This window comes from Notamacropus eugenii, chromosome 3 (assembly GCF_028372415.1).
Source record: "Notamacropus eugenii isolate mMacEug1 chromosome 3, mMacEug1.pri_v2, whole genome shotgun sequence".
Lineage (NCBI taxonomy): Eukaryota > Metazoa > Chordata > Mammalia > Diprotodontia > Macropodidae > Notamacropus > Notamacropus eugenii.
The window spans coordinates 225,334,975-225,354,980 of NC_092874.1; the positions used below are offsets into that span (position 1 = coordinate 225,334,975).

General features: G+C 41.5%; 1 protein-coding gene across 1 annotated transcript; it reads right to left on the minus strand.

Moving 5' to 3' along the window:
• Positions 1–220: 220 nt before the first annotated feature.
• Positions 221–12,520, minus strand: LOC140534106 (keratin, type II cytoskeletal 2 epidermal-like). Its single transcript, XM_072654749.1, has 9 exons — positions 11,834–12,520; positions 10,348–10,562; positions 9,733–9,793; positions 9,087–9,182; positions 4,752–4,916; positions 4,004–4,129; positions 2,545–2,765; positions 1,251–1,285; positions 221–1,136 (listed from the first exon to the last, which is right to left on the minus strand). The coding sequence occupies exons 1-9, from the start codon at positions 12,518–12,520 to the stop codon at positions 643–645; spliced, it is 2,100 nt and encodes a 699-aa protein (XP_072510850.1). The 3' UTR covers positions 221–642.
• Between the last annotated feature and the right edge of the window lie 7,486 nt (positions 12,521–20,006).

Sequence of the window (20,006 nt, forward strand, 5' to 3'; positions counted from 1 at the left end):
TGTGGCCTCAAGACCACATGTGGCCTTCTAGGTCCTCAAGTGCAGCCTTGGGACTGAATCCCAATTTCACAGAACAAATCCCCTTAATAAAAGGATTTGTTCTGTAAAACTGGGACTCAGTCAAAAGACCACACACAAGAGCCTAGCCTAGGCTCTTCTAGCCAGATCCCAAAACCCTCCAGTTAAGGTCAAATGTAAGAAGGTCATCACACAAACAACATGAATTGCAAATGAAGTTTATTTTATAGACAAGGGTAAGGGCAGAGTTACATTTTAGACAGCAGATTCAGAAGGAAGAATTATATACACAAGGAATATGACTTTTTTTCCTTTTTGCTGCATGCAAGGAAACAGGAATTCTAGAATGTTGATTCAGAAGGGGGCACTGGAAAAGGGGGAGGATGAAAGATGCTACAGCCCCCCCCCAGCCCTAGGAGAATCCCCCCCTAAAGTAGAAGAGCTATAAATAACTCTGGCCCTTTTCGGAGGGGTGGTGGAGGCAAGAGCTTTCTGCAAATATGTTTGAGCATCTCTTTCCCCCTGAAATGAGGCTGGGTGGTGCAGTTTGGAATGCTGTCAACAACTGGAGCAGAGAAAGGTTTGTTTTTACATTCTGTGTAGGGAGGCACTGGAACATCAGCTTTATCTGAATGAAAATGACACACTGGTGTCACAGCTCTCCTCCCCTTGGCCGTGACTTGAATTGTAGCCTCCAGACCCTCCTGCAGAGCTACTGCCTCCACCTCCTGATCCTGAGACTCGACCCCCAGAACTGGAACTTCGACCTCCAGAGCCATAGCTGCCCCCTCCTCCTCCACCACCACCTCCTGAGCTAAACTCCCTGGATCCAGAACTGCCGCCTCCAGAGCCATAGCCTCCTCCTCCTCCTCCAGAGCCAGATCCCCTTCCTCCAGATCCATAGCCTCCTCCTCCTCCTCCAGAGCTAGATCCCCTGCCTCCAGAGCCATAGCCTCCTCCTCCAGAGCTAGATCCCCTGCCTCCAGAGCCATAGCCTCCTCCTCCTCCAGAGCCAGATCCCCTGCCTCCAGAGCCATAGCCTCCTCCTCCTCCTCCTCCAGAACCTCTGAAGCCAGCCTTGGATGCCACACTGGATGAGATAGTGCTGCTACTTATAGCTGTAGAAAGAAACCAAGTCACAATAAGCACACTGAGCCTCCTCTGCATACCCACTCCTTCTGATAGCCCCATCCAAGAAATTTCATAAAGAGGGGTCATCCCTCATTACTTACATATGGACACATTACTGGGAACTTCTCCAGATATTCTATCAGGAAGAAAGGGATAAAAAGAGGTATTGGCATCAAATTGTATTTTTTTTTCTAATCCCAATCCCAAAGCCCATTAGTATAAAACTATCTCTTCATTAGTGGAAAAAAATGCCCTGCCCTGAGTGAGGGGTGAGAAGAAGTCAAAAGCCCCCAGAGTGGCTCTCACCAACTCTATCCCACCATGTTCATGTGCTTTGGGACTGAGATTGCATTTTTTTCCTTTGAAATTCAAGCTCATCAAGCCATAAATTCCCATAAGGAAACACTGCCCAATACCACTTGGACAATTCCGTTTTCTTCAACAAAGACACAATCCTGTTTTTGTTCCTTATTTTTAAATACTCTTCACTTCTTGTGCTAAATTGGGGCACTAGAGTCCTAGATGACCTAGCTGAAAATACTCACTTGGTTTTCCAAATTTTTTTAAGAAATAATAAACAAATAATGTTGGATCCAATATTCTTCAAATTCACTCAAATAAACAAAAAGTGAGGCTGTCCTGTAAAGATTCATCCAATCTAGGAGGACCTAGAATAAGACTATCAAGTTGCTTCCCTTCTGTCCCCCACTCCCACCTGCCACTACCTCCAGCTGAAATCGTCCTACTCCCTCCTCTAAGCCAGTGCCCCTTCACACTTACTGTAAGCACAACTGCCATTCCATGACTCATACCTTTCTTTGGAAAAAAAAAGAAAATGAAGCCTTCCTTTTTCCCTCCTTCTGCTGCCAAATTACAGGCTTCTATTTAAGCAACTGTAAATTGTGTTTATGAAATTGGGAAATTGGGTTTATTCTTTCAGGGGGTAGGATTGGAGATACAATGTAAAACCTTACCTAGAGTGCACAAATACCTTGGCCTTAGCAACTCTGTTCTACTCAGACTTAGTCTCTCACAATGCCACAGTTGGGAAGGAATCTTACAGCTGAGGAGACTAAGACCCAGAGAGGGCAAGTCCCTTATTCCACAGCAAAGGCTTAAGTCCAGGTCTCCTGACTCTGTATTATCTGCTGCCTCCCCTTCCATTCTGAACCTCTGCCCTGACAATTATCCTGTTTTACCCAGTACAAAGAGAGCTTGGAGCTGACATAATTTCCCCTTCCCTGGTCTCTAGTTCTCTTCTGCGTTTCCTGGTCCCCAGAGTTCTCCCTTCCTGTCTTTTTCCTGGGGAAAAGCAGAAGAGCTGATGCCAACTTGGGCCTTTTATCATTCTTCATCTCCACCTATAAAATGTGAGTCATCATTCCATCCCCTTACCTATCCTCCTCTCCCTCTAGCAGTTTCCTGTAGGTGGCAATCTCCAAATCCAGGGAAATTTTAGTATTCATCAGCTCCTGGTAGTCGCGCAACAGGCGCACCAGCTCCTCCTTGGCCTGCTGGAGAGCTTCCTCCAGCTCCTCCAACTTGTGTCTGGCGTCTTTGAGAGCATGCTCGCCCCGTTGTTCTGCATCAGCAATGGAGTCTTGCACAGCACGGCACTACAAAAGAAGTGAGGGAAAGATTCTGGGTGTTCTTGGGAAGCTATGGGAAAGGGCAGTCTACACATCCCAAGGGAAAGAGCCAAGGTGAACAAGAAACAGAAAAATTGGTGGGCTGATTCAAGTCCTTTGAAGAGTGCCATTGCAACTGCTGACTTGCCCAGGGTCACACAACTAGTCAGTGTTTGAGGTCAGATCTGAACTCAGGTCTTCCTGATTCCAGGCCCAGAGATGCACAGCCACCTAGAGTCACAGTGCCTGGCACATGGTGGGTACTTAATAAATATTTACTGACTGCCTGGATCATGGGGTTTAGAGCTGAAAGACACACTTTAGAATCATCTGATCCAGCCCATTCATTTTACTCAAAGAGAAAACTGAGATCCCCAAACCTTAAATGGCATGTCCTAGGTCACATAAGGAGTGAAAGAATACATTCAAAATTTCAATGGATCATAGCATAGCATCTTGAAGGGGACTTTAGAGATCATTTAATCTGACCTTCCCCCCTCATTTTATAAATGAAGAAATTGAGACTCCAAAGGTTTAAGTTACTCACCCAACACTAGTAGCAGAGCCAGGTTCTCTGACTATAAATCCAATCTTTCTACTATATCACAGACAGGAATGAGGCTAGAGCCCAGGCCTGGTATTTCACTGGTATAAGGAACTCCCAGGAGAGGAAGCACCACTCTGCCAACACAGCTCAGCCTCTTCTCTACAACTTATACTCTTAGAGAATTTCCTAGAGCACTGAGAAGTTAAGTGATTTGCCTAGGGTCACACAGACAGCATTTGTCAGAAGCAAGGCTTGAATCTAAGTTGTCCTGGCTCTGAAGCCAGTTCTTTATCCACTAGGCCACACTGCTGCCAAGTGTAGCCCCTCAGGAGGTAGAAACTGGGTCTATGGGGTATACAGCACAGCCCCCTATTAAGAAATCTGGTAGTTCCAAGTACGGGGTCATTTCATTCTCAGGTTAATTCTGTCTACAAATAGTGGAATTCATCTGTACATTTCTCTCTGTCATTGTCTTCTTTCTTCCTTTACTCTCTGCCTCTGTTGGTCTTTCTCTCTCTATAACACACACACACACACACACACACACACACATACACACACACACACACATACACACTTCCTCACCACCTACAAAGACCCTTAGAACTCATCAAGCACCCCATCCCAACCAACCCCTGAAACCAACCGAAAGGCAAACCAAATTGAAGCCCTGGCTCACCTGCTTCTTCACGTGGGCAATTTCTCCCTGAAGTCTCTGGATCATGCGGTTCAGCTCACTGATCTCCATCTTGATTTCCTTCAGGCTCTCTCCATGTTTCCCTGCAGTGATCTGGAGCTCCTCATACTGATTTTACAGCAGCAGCAGCAGCAGCAGCAGCAGCAGCAGCAGCAAAAGAAGAAGAAGAAGAAGAAGAAGAAGAAGAAGAAGAAGAAGAAGAAGAAGAAGAAGAAGAAGAAGAAGAAGAAGGAGGAGGAGGAGGAGGAGGAGAAAAGAGGAAGGAAGGGAAGGAGAAGAAGGAGAGAAAAGGAGAAAAAAGAGAAGAAGAAAAAAGAAAAGGGAGAAGAGAAAAGGGGAGAAGAGAAAAGGGGAGAAGGTTTGTTTGCAGTGGATTTTGTTTACTGCCCAGGAAGTGATGGTTGAACCCCCCTCCCTGCACATAACTCTCTGCTCTCCTCCTCAAGAGAAATCAACTCTAGGACATTGGAAGAAGTCAGTGGAGGGAAGCTTCTAGCCTCTAGCTTCTAGCCTAGGATGGCTAGAATGTCAATATGTCATGTACATTTCTCCTAGGGAATTTGGATAGCTGATCTACATGTGAGTCCTTTTGGGGACAGGAGCAGGATAGGTATTGTGAATCTCTACTTTAAGCAGTTAGTTCATTATCCCTTCTAACTGATTATAAGCTCCTATAGATTCCCTGACTGGAGTTCAAAGTCTGTGGTAATGGATTTGGTTAGGTTCTCACTTTGCTGTGATAAAGGTTCTCAGCCTCTATCTTGCTCCTCTTTGCAATCTCTTCATACTGGGATTGGACGTCCTTGATGATGCTTTCCAGGTCCAGGCTACGGTTGTTGTCCATGGACAGGATCACATTGGTGTCAGTGATGTTTTGTTGCATCTGGGACAGCTCCTGAATTAGGCAGAATACTGGTCATGACTCACATTCTCAGAGATATGGAAAGAAAATAGTCATAGGAACAAGAAGATTTGACCAGGGTGAGATAACATTCAGACTTCTGTTTCAATCCCCTTCTAACCCTATTCTAGGGCTCCGCTTACTTATTCTTATGCATCTGGCAGTATTAAGCCTTCCAACCAGCCCCAAACACCATTCAACAATACTGACCAGTTTTGCCAGAAATAGCCAGAGTCCAGAGGGGTTGGAGCTAAGCTCATGGAAGCTGTCCCTTCCTTGGGTACTATCTTTTGAGTCATATCACCAAGAAAAGGTTGTCTCTGATACTTTGTTTAAATTTCAGATGGCTAAGTGAGTCAAAATGGTATAATACAGGCAGCAACTCAGCTGAACTCTCCCAACATTATCCTCCAAGCAGCTTTAAATACCTCCTCAAATTAAATTTTGGAGTGGCAGAGCCAACAAAAGATCAGAGTGAGACATTTTCCAGCCTAAGACAGCTTAGGAGGTCAACAGGAAAAGTCTATGACACCAGGTTGAGGGGCCAGCCTGGAGCATGGCAGTAGCATAAGCAGTAAAACTTGGAGGCAAACATGAAAGTGGTGGCATCAGAAACAGGAGCTCTGAGGGCTCTCAGTCCAGAGAAAGTAAGGGATTGGACAACTGATCAGAAAGAGATTACAAGGGAGCACTGAGTGCACTGAGCACTGAGTGCAAATGGCACTGATATGCAACTCTATTATCCATAGACAGTTCTAGATCACAGTAATAGGATGGAGAGGAGCACTGGTAGTTGATCACAAGGGAGAAGGGACATTTGTTGCAGCTCCAAGGCAGAGAGGAGCACTAGAACTTGTGGCTGCAGGACAGCAGGGGAACTAGTCACAGTTTCAGGGCTAAGAGGACCCATGTCCTCTAGTGCTTTCAGCTGCAGGAGACCAGGGGCCCTTCCTGGATAAAGACCAAAGTACAGACCAAGAAAACCAGGATCCTCTCCCAGGATCATACCACTTAGGAAGCACCAAAAACTTGAAGACCCTCCAAGAACTACTTCTGAAAATAGCAGCATGAAAAACCCTGAAACTTGGAGTGGTACTTCCCCAACCCCAGGTTAGCAGAGTCCAACTTTAACATAAGATTCAAAGTCAATAAATGGATTAGAAAAATGAGCAGACAGAAAAAAAGAAAGAATTTGACCATCACAAACTACTAGAGTGGCCAGGAAGATCAAGGCATAAACCCAAAAAGAAGAAAGCAATGCAAAACCATTTACAAACAAAGCCTCAAAGAAAAATGCTAATTGGACCCAAGCCCAACAAGAATTCCTGGAATAGCTAAAGAAAGAGAGAACAGTAGTAGAGGAAAAATTGGAGAACAAAATGAGAGTGAAGCAAGAAAATTATGAAAAGAGAATTAAACGCTTGGTAAAAGAGGCACACACAAAAATGTGGAAAAAAATAACAGTTAATAAACTGAGTTGATCTAATGGTTAAAAAAAAAGACAGAAATTCACTGAAGAAAAGAACTTTGTAAAAAAGAATAGGTCTTCTGGGAAAGGAGGTGCAAAAGGTCACTAAATAAAATAATTCCTTAAAAGTTTGAATTGGATGAGTGGAAGCTATTGGCTTCACAATATATTAAGAAACAATAACATGGAGTTACAAAATGAAAAGACAGAAAAATCTGAAATGTCTCATTGGAAAAATAACTGACCTGCAACACAGATTGAGGAGAGATAATTTAAGAACTGTTGAACTACCTAAAAGCCACGATTAAAATAAAAAAGAGCCTAGATATCATATTTAAAGAAATTGTCAAGAAAACTGCCTCAATAGCTTAGATCCAGAGAGCAAAATAGAAATTGAAAGAATCTACCAATCATCTCCTAAAAGAGATCCCAAAATGAAAACTTCCAGGCATATTGTAGCCAAATTCCAGAACTTCCAGGTCAAGGAGAAAATATTGCAAGTATCCAGAAAAAAACAATTCAAACATCATAGAACCACAGTCAGGATCACACGTGATTTAGCAGCTTCCACATAAAGGAGCAGAGGGTTTAGAATACAATGTGGAAGGCAAAGAAGCCATAATCACAAACAAGAATAACCAACTCAGCAAAACTGAATGTAATCCTTTTGAAGGAAAATAGTTATTTAATGAAATAGAAGACTTTCAAGCATTCCTGATAAGAAGACAGGAGTTACACAGAAAATTTGGCATTCAAACACAAGACTCAAGAAAAGCATAAAAAGGTAAATGTAAAAAACAATTATAAGAGACTCAAAAAATTAAACTGTTTACATTCCTATAGGGGAAGATGATACATGAAATCTTTAAAAACTTTATCATTCTTAGGACACTTAGAAGGAGCCTATATAGATATGAATGTGAGGGCAAAGGTGTAAGTAGATTATATTGAGATGATCTCAAAAAGTAAATGAAGGGGTAAGAAAGAGGAATGCACAGAAAGACGGAGGAAGGGAAAAGTAAAATGGAGAAATTTTCTCACATAAAAGAGGCATGCAAGGAAAAGCTTTTAAGTCAGAGAGCAAAATGGAGGGAGGCTAGCAGTCAATACTTGAACATCACTCTCATTGGAACTGGGCCAAAGAGGGAAGAATATATATAGATATAGATATAGATATAGATATAGATATAGATATAGATATAGATATAGATATAGATAGATACATAGATATATAGATATATATAGATATAGAGATATATATATATATATATATAGAGAGAGAGAGAGAGAGAGAGAGAGAGGTAAGGATAAAAGGGAAGGTGACTTAAGAGAGGCAGTGGTCAGATGGAAGATAAAAGACAAGAAGAAGAAGAAGAAGAAGAAGAAGAAGAAGAGGAAGAGGAAGAGACCTAATTAAAAGAGTCATTCAGAGAAACTACATTTTCCTAAAGAATATCATAGACAATAAAGTAACATCAAAAAATTTTACAGCAAGTTTCTCTGACAAAGGCCTCATTTCTCAAATATATTGGAAACTGAGTCAAATTTATAAAAAAATAAATAAAAGCCATTCCCCAATGGATGAATGGTCAAATGATATGAAGAAATAGTCCTCAAACAAAGAAATAAAAATATCTGTAGTCATATGAAAAAAATTACAACTCATAAGAGAAATGCAAATTTTAAAAATCCTGACATGCCACTACTGGAGAGAATGAGGGAAAATGGGTACACTAATAAAATGTTAGTAGAGATGTAAACTGGTCTAACCAATCTAGAAAATCACTTAAGACTATGCCCAAAGGGCTATAAAAATGTGCTCCCTTTAACCCAGTAATATCACGACTAGCTCTGGACCCCAAAAAGATCAAGGAAAAAGGAAAAGTATCCATATGACAAAAATATTTATAGCACCTCTTTTTCTAGTGGCAAAGAATTGAACATTGAAAGGATGCTCATCAATTAGGGAATGGCTGAACAAGCTGTGGCATATGATTGTGATGAGAGGAGTGGTTTCAAAAAATATGACATGACCTATATGAAAAAAGTGAAAGTGAGAAGAACCTGAGGATCATTGTGCATGGTAAAAGCAATGTTGTAATGATGACGAGCTGTGAAAGAAGTGGCTACCCTGATCAATTCAATGGTCTCAAACAATTCCTAAGGACTCATGATGAAAAAATGCTAGAGAAAACTGATGAATTCAGAGTGAAAATTGAGGTATAATTTTCTTCCTTTATTTTATTTTTTGAAGTATGGCTAATATGGAAATATTTTGCATGTATAAATGATATCATTTTGCTTACCTTCTCAACGAGTGGAGGAGGGGAAAGGAGAGAGAAAATTTGAAACTCAATTTAAAAAGTAAAGAATATTTAAAATAAGTCATTTTAAATGAAAAATAAAATGAATTTTTTCAAAATTTTCATATTTTTGAATCTATGGGGAAGGTGGAACTATTCTAGAATTCACATACTGATTGGACTGAGAGGTACTTTCTCCTTTGGAGGAGATTGCAAGACAGTTACTGTTTGTCATACAAGCTACCACTAACAGTCTCACCTCCTGGAAATCCTGCCCAATGGCCCCATCGTAGGCTCTCACTTTGACAGTGAACTCTCCCCAAGTAGTTGGAAAAAGAATAAGGAAGTCATCAGAAGAGAGTGAGCAGCAAAAAGATTTTTTTTAAATCATACCGTTTCATGTAAGACCCGCAGGAAGTCAGCTTCTTCTCTCAACATATTCACCTGGGTCTCCAAGTCCACCTTTTTCAGGTAGGCATTGTCCACATCCTAAAAGAGTGACCATAATAATGGTGGTAATCATCATAGATAACTAATATTTAGATAACCTGGTTTACAAAGTGCTATTCACATAATATCTCCTTTGATTCTCACAAAGACCCTGGGCAATAGGTGTCATTTTACAGATGAAGAAATTGAGGCTGAAAGATGTTAAGTTGTTTGCCTTGGGCCACACAGCTAGTAAATGTCTGAGACAAAATTCAAACCAAGAGCTTTCTGAACCCAAGTCCATCATTCTATCCACTGCAACACTTCAATGGCTCAAAAGATCTGTTGAAATGTCCTTCTCACCTCTCCTGTTTGCCCCCAAAACTTAGATGCTCCAAAAATAATGGTGAATTCTCCCCTTTCCCAAGTCTCAACCTCCATACCTTCCCTGATGATACCGAACTCCTTCAATTTTCTCTTTAAAACCTTTATGGCCCCTTGAGGTGTTCTCTAAACTACCTTGACTGAAATCCCTCTGAATTATTTTCCTGGTGATCCTTGCCTAATTCATGCATTTGTACACCAAACACCCTATCCTCCCCTCACTCACCTTCTTAATTGTCACAAAGTCATTCTCACAGGAAGTTCGTTTGTTGATCTCATCCTCATACCTTTTAGAATCCAGAGAAAAGAGATCAATGCAAGCCTTACAATATCACAGAATTGAGAGCAAGAAAGAACTTTAGAGATTATCTAATCTAATGTCCCCAATTTAGAAATAAAAAATATGAGGCACAGAGGGGTAAAGAGACTTTTTTTTCCAAGATCCCATAGGCAGTAAGAGGATTTGAACCTAGGTTACTAAACTGTGAATCTGGTTCTTGGTAGCCTCACCCCCAAAGCATCTCATATCCCAGGATTATCAAGCAGAGTTTTAATTGAAATTGATACCTCAGCTAGTAATGACTTTCCTTAAAAATACAGAAATAAGATTAATAACTATATAAGATAACTACTGGAAATAGCATTATTAATAATAACTAAATACAACTTCCAAAATCTGTTCTTTTTAGAAGTATTAGCAAAGGAATAGTTTGCAGAAATTCATAGATACTCCCCCTCCCTGAAACTCATTTGGGGAAGAATGCTTTCCTGGAGAATTTATTCTGTTTGCTTATTAATATTCATTACCTATTGGTGTTTCCCCACACATGCACACACTTACTTCTTCCTAAAATCCTCAACAAGATCCTGCATGTTGTTCAGTTCTGAATCTTGCTTTGTTTTCTCTGTTACGAGAGTGTCTACGTTCTGCTTCAAGCTGCTGATGTACATCTCAAATAAGGGTTCTAAGTTCGGTGAGCGGGTACTGACATCAATCTGTTGGAGCATCTCCCATTTGGTCGTCAACACCTGGTTCTGCTGCTCCAGGAAACGTACCTGCAATTCCCAAGAATTAACTTCCATCATCCATGCAAGTCATGAGCTCATCTTCCCCTTCACTAGGATTCAGACACCAGGAATTATTGCTCCAGAGAAAGGGATAAGCCCAGTCACAACTAGGAGAGATGCCCATTCTGCCAGCCAAAGAATATACTAGTTTCTTCCTTGGACACTCCACCGCGTTTTCCCCAAAACTCCAACTCTCTTCTTTCCCAGTGCATCACCCTGGCCATCCCCACCCTGAGAGATTCTCCCCTCTATTTCACCAAGCAGCCTCCAACACACCAGAATGGTCCCTCCCTAACCCTAGTAGAATTCCTGGCAAAGCCGAGAAAAACCAAAAGCCAGAATTTACTGGCATTACACCAAAGAGTGCTTAGTACGAGAGCACTGGAGGGCAGGGTTTCTCAAAGATCTTAAGAGCCTTATAAAACTCAACGTCTTAGTTACACCTGCTATGCAATGAGAGGAAACCCTATAAAATTCCAAGGTGACATCAGTAAAAAAAAAAAAAAAAGATGTTATGGGTCACCAGGCATGAAATCTGCTCTTGAAGGCACAGTTTTCTTTTACCAAAAAGCAGTTATTTCAAGCTAAAGTTGTCAGTTTCTTAGAGGGCTTACTCCCCAAAGAGGAGAGATGCACTCACAGAAGAACAGAAGACAGAGGGACCATTGTTTCCATTGAAATGTAGCTCTAGCTTGGCATAAAAGATCCAACAGATAACTTACAACCTCAGAGACGGATGAGGGTTTGGCGGGGTTTTGCTTGTTTTCTAACAAATTTAAACACCAATGTTCATTCACCTAGACTGAAATGTGAAAGCCAGTCATAAAGTCTTTCAAGACCTGGCTTAAATTCCACCATCTGTTAGAATCCTTTCTTGAACCCCCTAATGCTAGTACCTTCCCTCTACTTATCTCTAGTTTATCGTATATACATCTTCTACCTACACAGGGGATTGTACATAGGTTGTCTCCCTTCATTAGACTGTGAGCTCCTTGAGAAAGGGGCTGTCTTCAGTCTTTGTGTCCCACAGGGCTTAGTACAGGGCCGAGCACAAAGTAAGTGCTTATTAAGTGCTTGGCTGGCTGAGTTAGGATTAGCCCACTTCTTTATCTCCCTTTGTATCATGCAGAGTATCCAGTGGCAATTCATTCCATTGGCAACCCGCAGACGAAATTAACCAGCAGTGGTTCCTTCTTGCTAATCACTAACTGGAAGCAGTACATACTGGGCCAAGAGGATCCCAGGGTCTCCAGACTCACCTTGTCGATGAAGGTAGCAAATTTGTTATTGAGTTTCTTGATCTGTTCCCTTTCCTCTGATTTGACATTCTGGAACTCTGGATCAATTTTCACATTAAGAGGCTCCAAGAGGCTTTGATTGACAGTAACTTCATGGATGCCACCGCCAGGGTATCCTCCAGGACCAAAACCACCGGGTCCACCAGGGCCACCAAAACCACCACCTGGCCCAAAGCGTCCTCCTCCTCCAAATCCTCCTCCTCCAAAACCGCCGCCACCGCCAAAGCCGCCTCCGCCAAAACCGCCTCCGCCAAAGCCGCCTCCGCCAAAGCCGCCTCCGCCAAAGCCGCCTCCGCCAAAGCCGCTGCCTCCGCCAAAGCCACCACCTCGGCCATAGGAGCCACTGCCCCTTCCGGCCACACTGATGGAGATGCTCCTGCTCCCTCCGAGGCCGATAAGACTCCGGCTGGTAGCACCTCCACCACCTCCACCATGGCGCATCAAGCAGGAGGAACTGCTGGCAGATCTTCGGCTCCCGCTGACCACTGCAGAGCCTGCACTGAAGCCTCGGCCCCCTGCTCTTGAGGAGGACCCACTGAAACCCCGGCTTCCCCCTTTTGAGGAAGCCACACTGAAACCCCAGCTTCCTCCTCCTCCACCACCACCGCCTCCTCCTCCACGAGACCTACAAGAGAACTGGCGACTCATGATGACCAGCCAAACAAGGAAAGAAAATTCAGATGTGTGAGGAGAGTTAAGACTGAAGACTCAACTCCACTGAAGGCTAATCTTCAGGGTCCCCTTATATATCTGAGGAGGAGGCGTCTGTACTCTTGGGTGTCGCTATGCTTATGCATGGGTTTGGTCTGCCTGGAAGCTATGTGTGGTGAGTGATTACTGGGCTAATAGCCATTAAGAATCAACTAATCAGCTCGATCCCAAAACTTGCTTCGATTGCAAACTTCTGTTTATCTGGGCATCTGTGACACATTTTGATTTTTGTAAAATCATCAGAAAAGGGAAATCATGGACTTCCCCCTACCTGGACTGGGTTTCACATATTGGAGAGAGAATTTTCTGCAGAATCCGGCCCTCAATTCTGGGTCTTTCTCATCACAAACTGGCTATCAGTCAGAATGGGGCAGGCTGGCTGCCTAAGTTTGAATAACAGAAAAAGTGGTGGAAAATTTGGGAGTCTAGGTGGATCCCCCTCCCAAAACCTGGCAACTTCATCTAATCTACTCCCACAGCTTCAACTATCATTTCTAGGTGAATCAGTATCAAATCAACATCTCCAGCCCTAATCCCTCCCCAGCTCCAGCCCCATCCATATCTTTAATTCCCCCTCCCTGGTTAGATATCCTTGGGTGCCGCTTAGATGTCTCAAAAGCTGCAAAACTGAGCTCATTTCTCCAAAATGTGCAGAACTGAATTTATCATCTCCACAGTCTGCTCTTCTTTCTGATTACCTTGATTTTGAGGATATTTATTATTATTGACATCAACTATTTCTCAGCTGTATAGGCTCAAAACATTGAAATCATCTTTGGTTTATCCTTTCCTTCAAGCCTGTCCCCATCCCTTCATATACACACACAGCCAATCAATAGCTAAGTCCCTGTGATTCTATGTGTGAAATATCTTTCATATCCATGCCTTCTTTACCATTCCCATTCCCATCCCCCTACTTCAGGCCTTTATTACTTCTTGCCAGGACTATTACAATAACATCTTAACTGGTCTCTCAATCTCTAGTTCCTCCCAGCTCCAGTCCATAATATGCACCCAAATTAGAGTAATCTTGATTACCTAACTCTAATTATGTCACACCCCTACTCAAAAATACTCAAAGATTTCTCATTGCATCCCAAGCAAAGTCTATAGACAGCTTGGCATCCAAGACCCTCTACAATCTGAGTATGATCTACCTTTCTTTCTCACAACGCTCCTATTTATGCAGTTATGATCCTGCCAGATTGTACTGTTTCCCAAATTTACCCTACTTTTTTTTTTACCTCTTTGACTTTGCTCACACCACTTCTTGTATCTAGAACAGGCCATCCTCTAGCTGCCCCCAATATCTGCATATTGAAATTCTACCTGTCCTTCAATGCCTCCCCTAACTCCCTCTGCCTAAAATAGTCTTTTGAACTTCTATGGAATTTTGATTCTACCACTCTGTGTACTTTTCATATTCTAATTTTATATCTTCGGGTTTTTTATGTCTTAGTTATTTGCATGGATGTATCATTTCTCCCAATTAGATTATAAGCCTCATTATAACAGAGAATATTTCTTATTTATCTTCTTGTTTCCTTCCTGGGATAATTAATGTATTGAACATAGCAGGTACTCAGAAAATGTTGCTTGTATTGAATTATTGAATTAGTCTAAGTTAAACTGTTCTTGTTCTCAGAGACTTCTGACTTTTTCCTTCCTTGGGATGAAAGTTAAGTATTTTGGTTTATAAGTCCTTCCCTGCTAAGTTTCTGCTGCTGGCTACAAGATTCTTGAGGGAATAAGAATCAAAAGAACTGATAGTAGTGTCAAAAAAGAAATAAAGTTCATAAGCACAATGATGACCTATTGGCTCTTGGCACTGAAAGTAGACCCAGCCTGGAAGCTTTTACATTGTCCGCAGGCTGCATGTATTACCCTGGCCCAGGGAATATGCCTAGTACTTGATCCCAAAGTGGAGGAAATATTCTATAGGGCAAATCCCACCTGGTTGACATCTCTTCTTTGCATGTAGTCCTTTGCCAAGAGACCTTGTTTAAGTCACAAGAGTATACTCCCCTTTACCCTCTCTCCCCCCACCCCCAACAAAGGAGGACAAGTTTCTCATCTTCAGTAAAGTTGATAGCTACATAGAATAGACTAGTGGTGCTGTCCACTGAAAACCTAAGATCCTTGACTACCTGTTAAGACATCTTACTTATCACTAATTACCCTGATAATTTGAAAGCAATTCCAGTGTAGATTATCAGGGACCATCTTGAATCCTGGTTCCTCGTTCTCTCCATTAGCCTGAATCCACTTAATCAAAAGACATTAACATGGTAGAGGATGTGACAACTTCATCTCCTTGTGCAGCAACACAACTCTTTCAGGTTCCTGGGCAGGAACTACTTACTCAATGACTCACTCTAGGGAGATTTTTTTAAAAAACATCTTACTCAGCATCTAAACCCAGTCCCTGACCCAGTTCTAAATCATAACTTCATGCTTCCCCTGCTTTTTTTCGTAGAAAGCTGAAAAGTAAATTATTTTGAAAATAAATTTAATCAAAAAACTATACAATTTAATACAGTATCAACACTATTAGAGGAGTTTATCCTCTGAACACAAAGTCCTGAAGATCCCTGAAACTTGTAAGTACTACAGAAGTCTTCAATATATCACATGTTTTTAAGGTAGTAAATGAAGGAATTCATCTTCAAGTCCTCAGAGAGTAACATACATCTCACCAAAGTTGCATTCTCTGGCATCAGAAAGATATGTACACCTTCTATGTGTTAGACACATATATTCAGCAAAGGTCAACAAAGTCATAAAAATGGGTATGTAACAGAAAGGGATTGAACTTTAGAAGAAGGGACTTGCATATAATGCAAATGTTTATGGCACAGGGAGTCAGTCTCCAAGGAGATAAATTAAGGCAATCTTTGGATTAAAACATTCTGTAAGAAACTTTTTGTGGTCCCCCTTAAATTCAGTGCCTTCCCTCTGGTGATTATCTCCATTAATCTTCTATATATCTTGTGCATACATAGTTGTTGGCAGGGTTATCTTTGCCTTCCCCCATTAGAATGTGAGCTCCTTGAGGGGACCATTTTTGCCTTTCTTTATATCTCCAACATTTATCAAAGTGCCTGTCACATAGTGGGTGCTTTATAAGGGCTTTTTGACCTAACTTAAAATGTACTTTAACATTCAGAGGATTTATCACCTTCACCACATCTATGACTTTGGCCGAGTCAGATCCCTTCTCTGAATCTCACATTCCTCACAGATAGAGAAAATCAGAGGGGAGCGTGCCCTGAAGTCCATTGACTGTAGCACATTCATAGGTACCTGTCATAGGCAAGCTTTGGTCACTAGCTGGGGTGAAAAAATGTGATGCAGTGACATTCCTGATCTAACCTTGTTGGGAATCATGATAGTTCATTCAAACAGCTTCAGGCCATAGAAGACAAAGCTGCCTACAGCTCTGACATCTTTATTGTTTGGTTTATTTCATAGGACTTCCTAGACATTAGAGCAAGACTCAATCTTTGAAATAATCTCATAGGATTCAGAGCTAGAAGAAATCTCGGAGGCCAACATTCAAAAATTACACATGAAGACACTGAGGCTCAGAAAGGAAGACAATTTTCCTGGGCTCACACAGAGCTAAGAAACTAAGTGGTAAGAGTGTTAGACCTGGAGTCAGGAAGATCCAAGTTCAAATCCAGTCCCAGACATTTATGGGCTGTGTGATCCTCTGCCTGCCTCAGTTTCCTCATCTGTAAAATGGGTATAATAATAACACCTACTTCACAGAGCTTTTGTGAGGATCAAATGAGCTAAGTAAGGATCTGGCATCTCAAAGTTATACTGCCAAAACTCTGGCAGGATCTACCAGACCTGAAACTCTAGAAATGCTTAGAATCTGGCACAGCAATGGACTGCAAGTCTTTCGTTCACAACTGCCCTGGCTCAGTTTGAAATAACAGCAGTAGCAACTGCTTTGCAAAGAATGATCCTAACTTTGAATCCAACTCTGTTGTCAAGAGAAAAAAGCTTCCTGGATATCTTTCTTAAAGAACTTGGAATCTCAGATCAGCACCCTGACCCAATCTTTCTAAAGTCTAAGAAAACTAGCAGAACACCTGTGAATTAAATGTCTTCTTGGGTCTCAGAGCAAGAAATTTGGTCATATATAGATGATGCAATGGATAAAATGCTGGTTCTGGAGATAGGGAGGCTCATCTTCCTGAGTTCAAATCTGGCCTCAGACACTTAACTAGCTGTGTGACCCTGGACAACTCATTTAACCCTGTTTGCCTCAGTCTTCTCATCTGTAAAATGACCTTTAGAAGGAAATAGCAAACCACTCCAATCTCTGCTAAAAAAAAAATCCCACATAGAGTCACAAAGGGTTGGACATGACTGAAAAATTATTGAACAACAAAAACATTAACAGCTGTCACTTACAGAATGCTTAAAAGTTGGCAAAGCATTTTGCATACTTTTTCTGACAATGATCCCTGTACATTGTTATTGTATCCATCTTAGATATGAGAAAACTAAGACTTGGAGCTGAAGATGTAGGGGACTTGACTCTTGTCACTCAGCTAGCTAGAATCTGAGGCATGTTTGAAATCAGATCCCCCTGACTCTGAATCTTGAACTCTATACTCCATACAACATTCCCTTTCTCATTGATGTGGTTTTTTTAATAATACACTGGGCATTTTGCCCATTGGAATGCCATAAACAGTGGCAGAAAGAATTCAGGATTTGGAGTCATAAATAGGACTTTTTTCATAGTTTTTTCCCTTCATTCTGGTTTTCCATCAGTCAGGTTACATCAGTCAAGACCACTTCTCCAGGTTTCCAGTTCCTTCTATGAAATGAGGACTTTGACTGCTTAAGGTCCTTCCCAGCTCTGAAAATCTATTACTTGGGGCACAATTTTTACTACTCTAAACATTTATAGAGAGCTAGCATTATTACATCTTGGTTTTAATGCCATATATCTCGTAAAAATTGTTACAGGAAAATACACCCATGCTAACCAAGAAGGCTTCATAGTGAATAGTAGATATGACCTGTCTTTGGTTTACACTTATTGAAGGCATGTTTGTCACATTTCTTCTAACAACTTGAAGGTTCTCCATGGACAGGGACCACATGTACCCCAAATATCACACTGAAAGTGCCCAGCAATACTCCCTGGATGACTGATAGATTGACTAACAAAATCTTGGATTCTTCAAAGCCCTATCCTTGGGCCTCCTTCTTTTCAACCAAATGTAAGTAGATCAAATTTGGTTCTGAATGATTCCCATGAAGGCCAGCTCTGGATTTACTGGGAGCAGATTCAGTTTATGGATTATCTAAATTTCCTGTTCTGCTTTTCCTTCCTGCTTCCAGCATTTAACACAGTAGAGGGCATATAGTAGATACTTAACAAATATTTATTAACTGATAGCTGCTCCTTGTTTTGGAATTTTTTTTCATTCATTCCATACACCTCCACAAAATGGGCAGTGAAAAATCAATTCTCGTATGTCATTTTTTGCTGTCAGCCCTCTTAAAAGTTAGGGAAGTTTGTTTTTCCAGGAGATATAAATATCTGTGACTTTTCATAACTCATGATTCCCCTCTTCCTCAATCCCATATATTCCAGAGACAATATTCAATATTGCCTTTAGAGTTCAGCCAGCTTACCCTTGAATTTGCCTGCACTCCTTTCAATTGTATGACTGAAGGATACAAAGTTAAATAGAACTGGTACATATCTAGCTAATTTAGATCATAGAATCCTAGATTTAAAGGCTAAAAGACACCTCAGGGGCCAACTAGCTCAATCCTCTCATTTTACAGATGAGAAAACTGAGGCCTAGGGATGTTAATGGTCTTGTCCAAGATCATACAGCTAGCAACAGAGGCAGGATTCTAATCCAGGACCTGTGGCTCCAGATCCAGGTCTTTTTACGCTCTATCAAATATATCTATTTCTCAGAAAGGCTTCGAACCCAATGCTTGGGGTGACATTTCCCCCACTTGGCCCATTTCCCTCTCAACCCCCTTGCCTAAGCCTCTAAGATATTCTTCCAGAAAGGCCCTAAGTCCTACAACACTTTCCCAGATGGAATGCAGGTAAACAATAGCTTTCCTTGGCCGCACCCTCTCTGGGAGGGGAATTCCATAGTAGTTTCTTTGCTCCATCTCCTCAAATTGCATTTACTGGTGACCTAGATATAAAGTAGATACCTCCTTCACGTGGCATTAGCATGTTTTCACCCTCTTCTTTGAGTACTTTAACACACCTACCTGTGTCTCTGCATCTACTTCAGAGAGAAACCCAGCAGAAAATCAGCACTGCACCTGGGTGATTGTATTTATACATGCTTAGCACAGTGTCTTCCACTCTACCTACTCCCAGGAAATCCAGGGCTGGCCTTTATGGGAATCATTCAGAACCAAGTTACTTCAGACTCAGAAGACTTTTTGGAGTTCATACTGTTGAGTTTCTTATATCTGAATGTTGTGTTTTGTCTACCTAGAACCAAGTGGGACAACAGCCAGGCTTAAAGTCAGGACACCTAGGTTTGCACTCCAGCTCCAGTACTCACTAGTTAGGTAAGAACTGAGGCAAGTCATTTTTCTAAGTCTCCATTTTTTCATCTGCTGATCATGAAGAAAACCTGCTTTACAAGACTGTTGTTGAAATGCTTGGTAAATCTGAAAAGCACTGTAGAAATGCAAGCTATATTGATGATGACCATTATAGTCAAGGTTTGTGTTCTAGATGGATACACTCTTCCTCTCAGCTCCCCCATTCATAGGAAACTTCCCATGGAGGCAGCTTGATCTGAAGCAGAACTCCCTCAGACTTACTTGAGCAAGTGATAATATAGAAAAAACATCAACTAATGTCAACTTAATCTACAAGAGGACAAACTTTTGGATCCTAGCAGAGTTTCATACCTAAGGGGAAATTTAAAAGAATTCCATGAAGGGAGAAAAGAACTTTTAATCACCAGGATGTGATAATTTGCCCTTTAGCCATATGTTTGCCCAAGTTTGAGTCTACTTTCTCCAGGGACCCCTTGTGTCCAAGAAGAGAGCACACTCTAACAACTGTCCTTGTTTTATAAACACCCTTTTTAAAAGTCAATTTACTATGTCTGATAATCAATTGGGAACACACAAGTCGGGGTTTGTGAGCAACATTATTACAAATCCAACCTAGCTCTTCAGGGTAGTAACCTAGACCTAGGATACTGAGGAAGAAAGTAGTTAACTGCTCCCTGGGGACCTGACCCATCATCAAGAGTGGGCATTGGAAGAGTAAGCTCATAGGGGATACTATTTTTTCTATTACAGACACATATAACCTTACCAAAGTGCATCAGCAAAAAACTGATAGGTCAAGTTCCTTTTAATGCTTACATTTGATAGTAATTTTATTGCATGTCAGTTC

Bases quoted from the DNA above. Each gene is read 5' to 3' on its own strand.
- LOC140534106 (XM_072654749.1), bottom strand. From the start codon at position 12,520: ATGAGTCGCCAGTTCTCTTGTAGGTCTCGTGGAGGAGGAGGCGGTGGT. The intron at 9,183-9,732 runs GTGAGTGAGGGG...TCACTCTTTTAG, and splicing joins ACTTTGTGACAATTAAGAAG to GATGTGGACAATGCCTACCT. The intron at 2,766-4,003 runs GTGAGCCAGGGC...CTTCTTTTGTAG, and splicing joins TTGCCCACGTGAAGAAGCAG to TGCCGTGCTGTGCAAGACTC.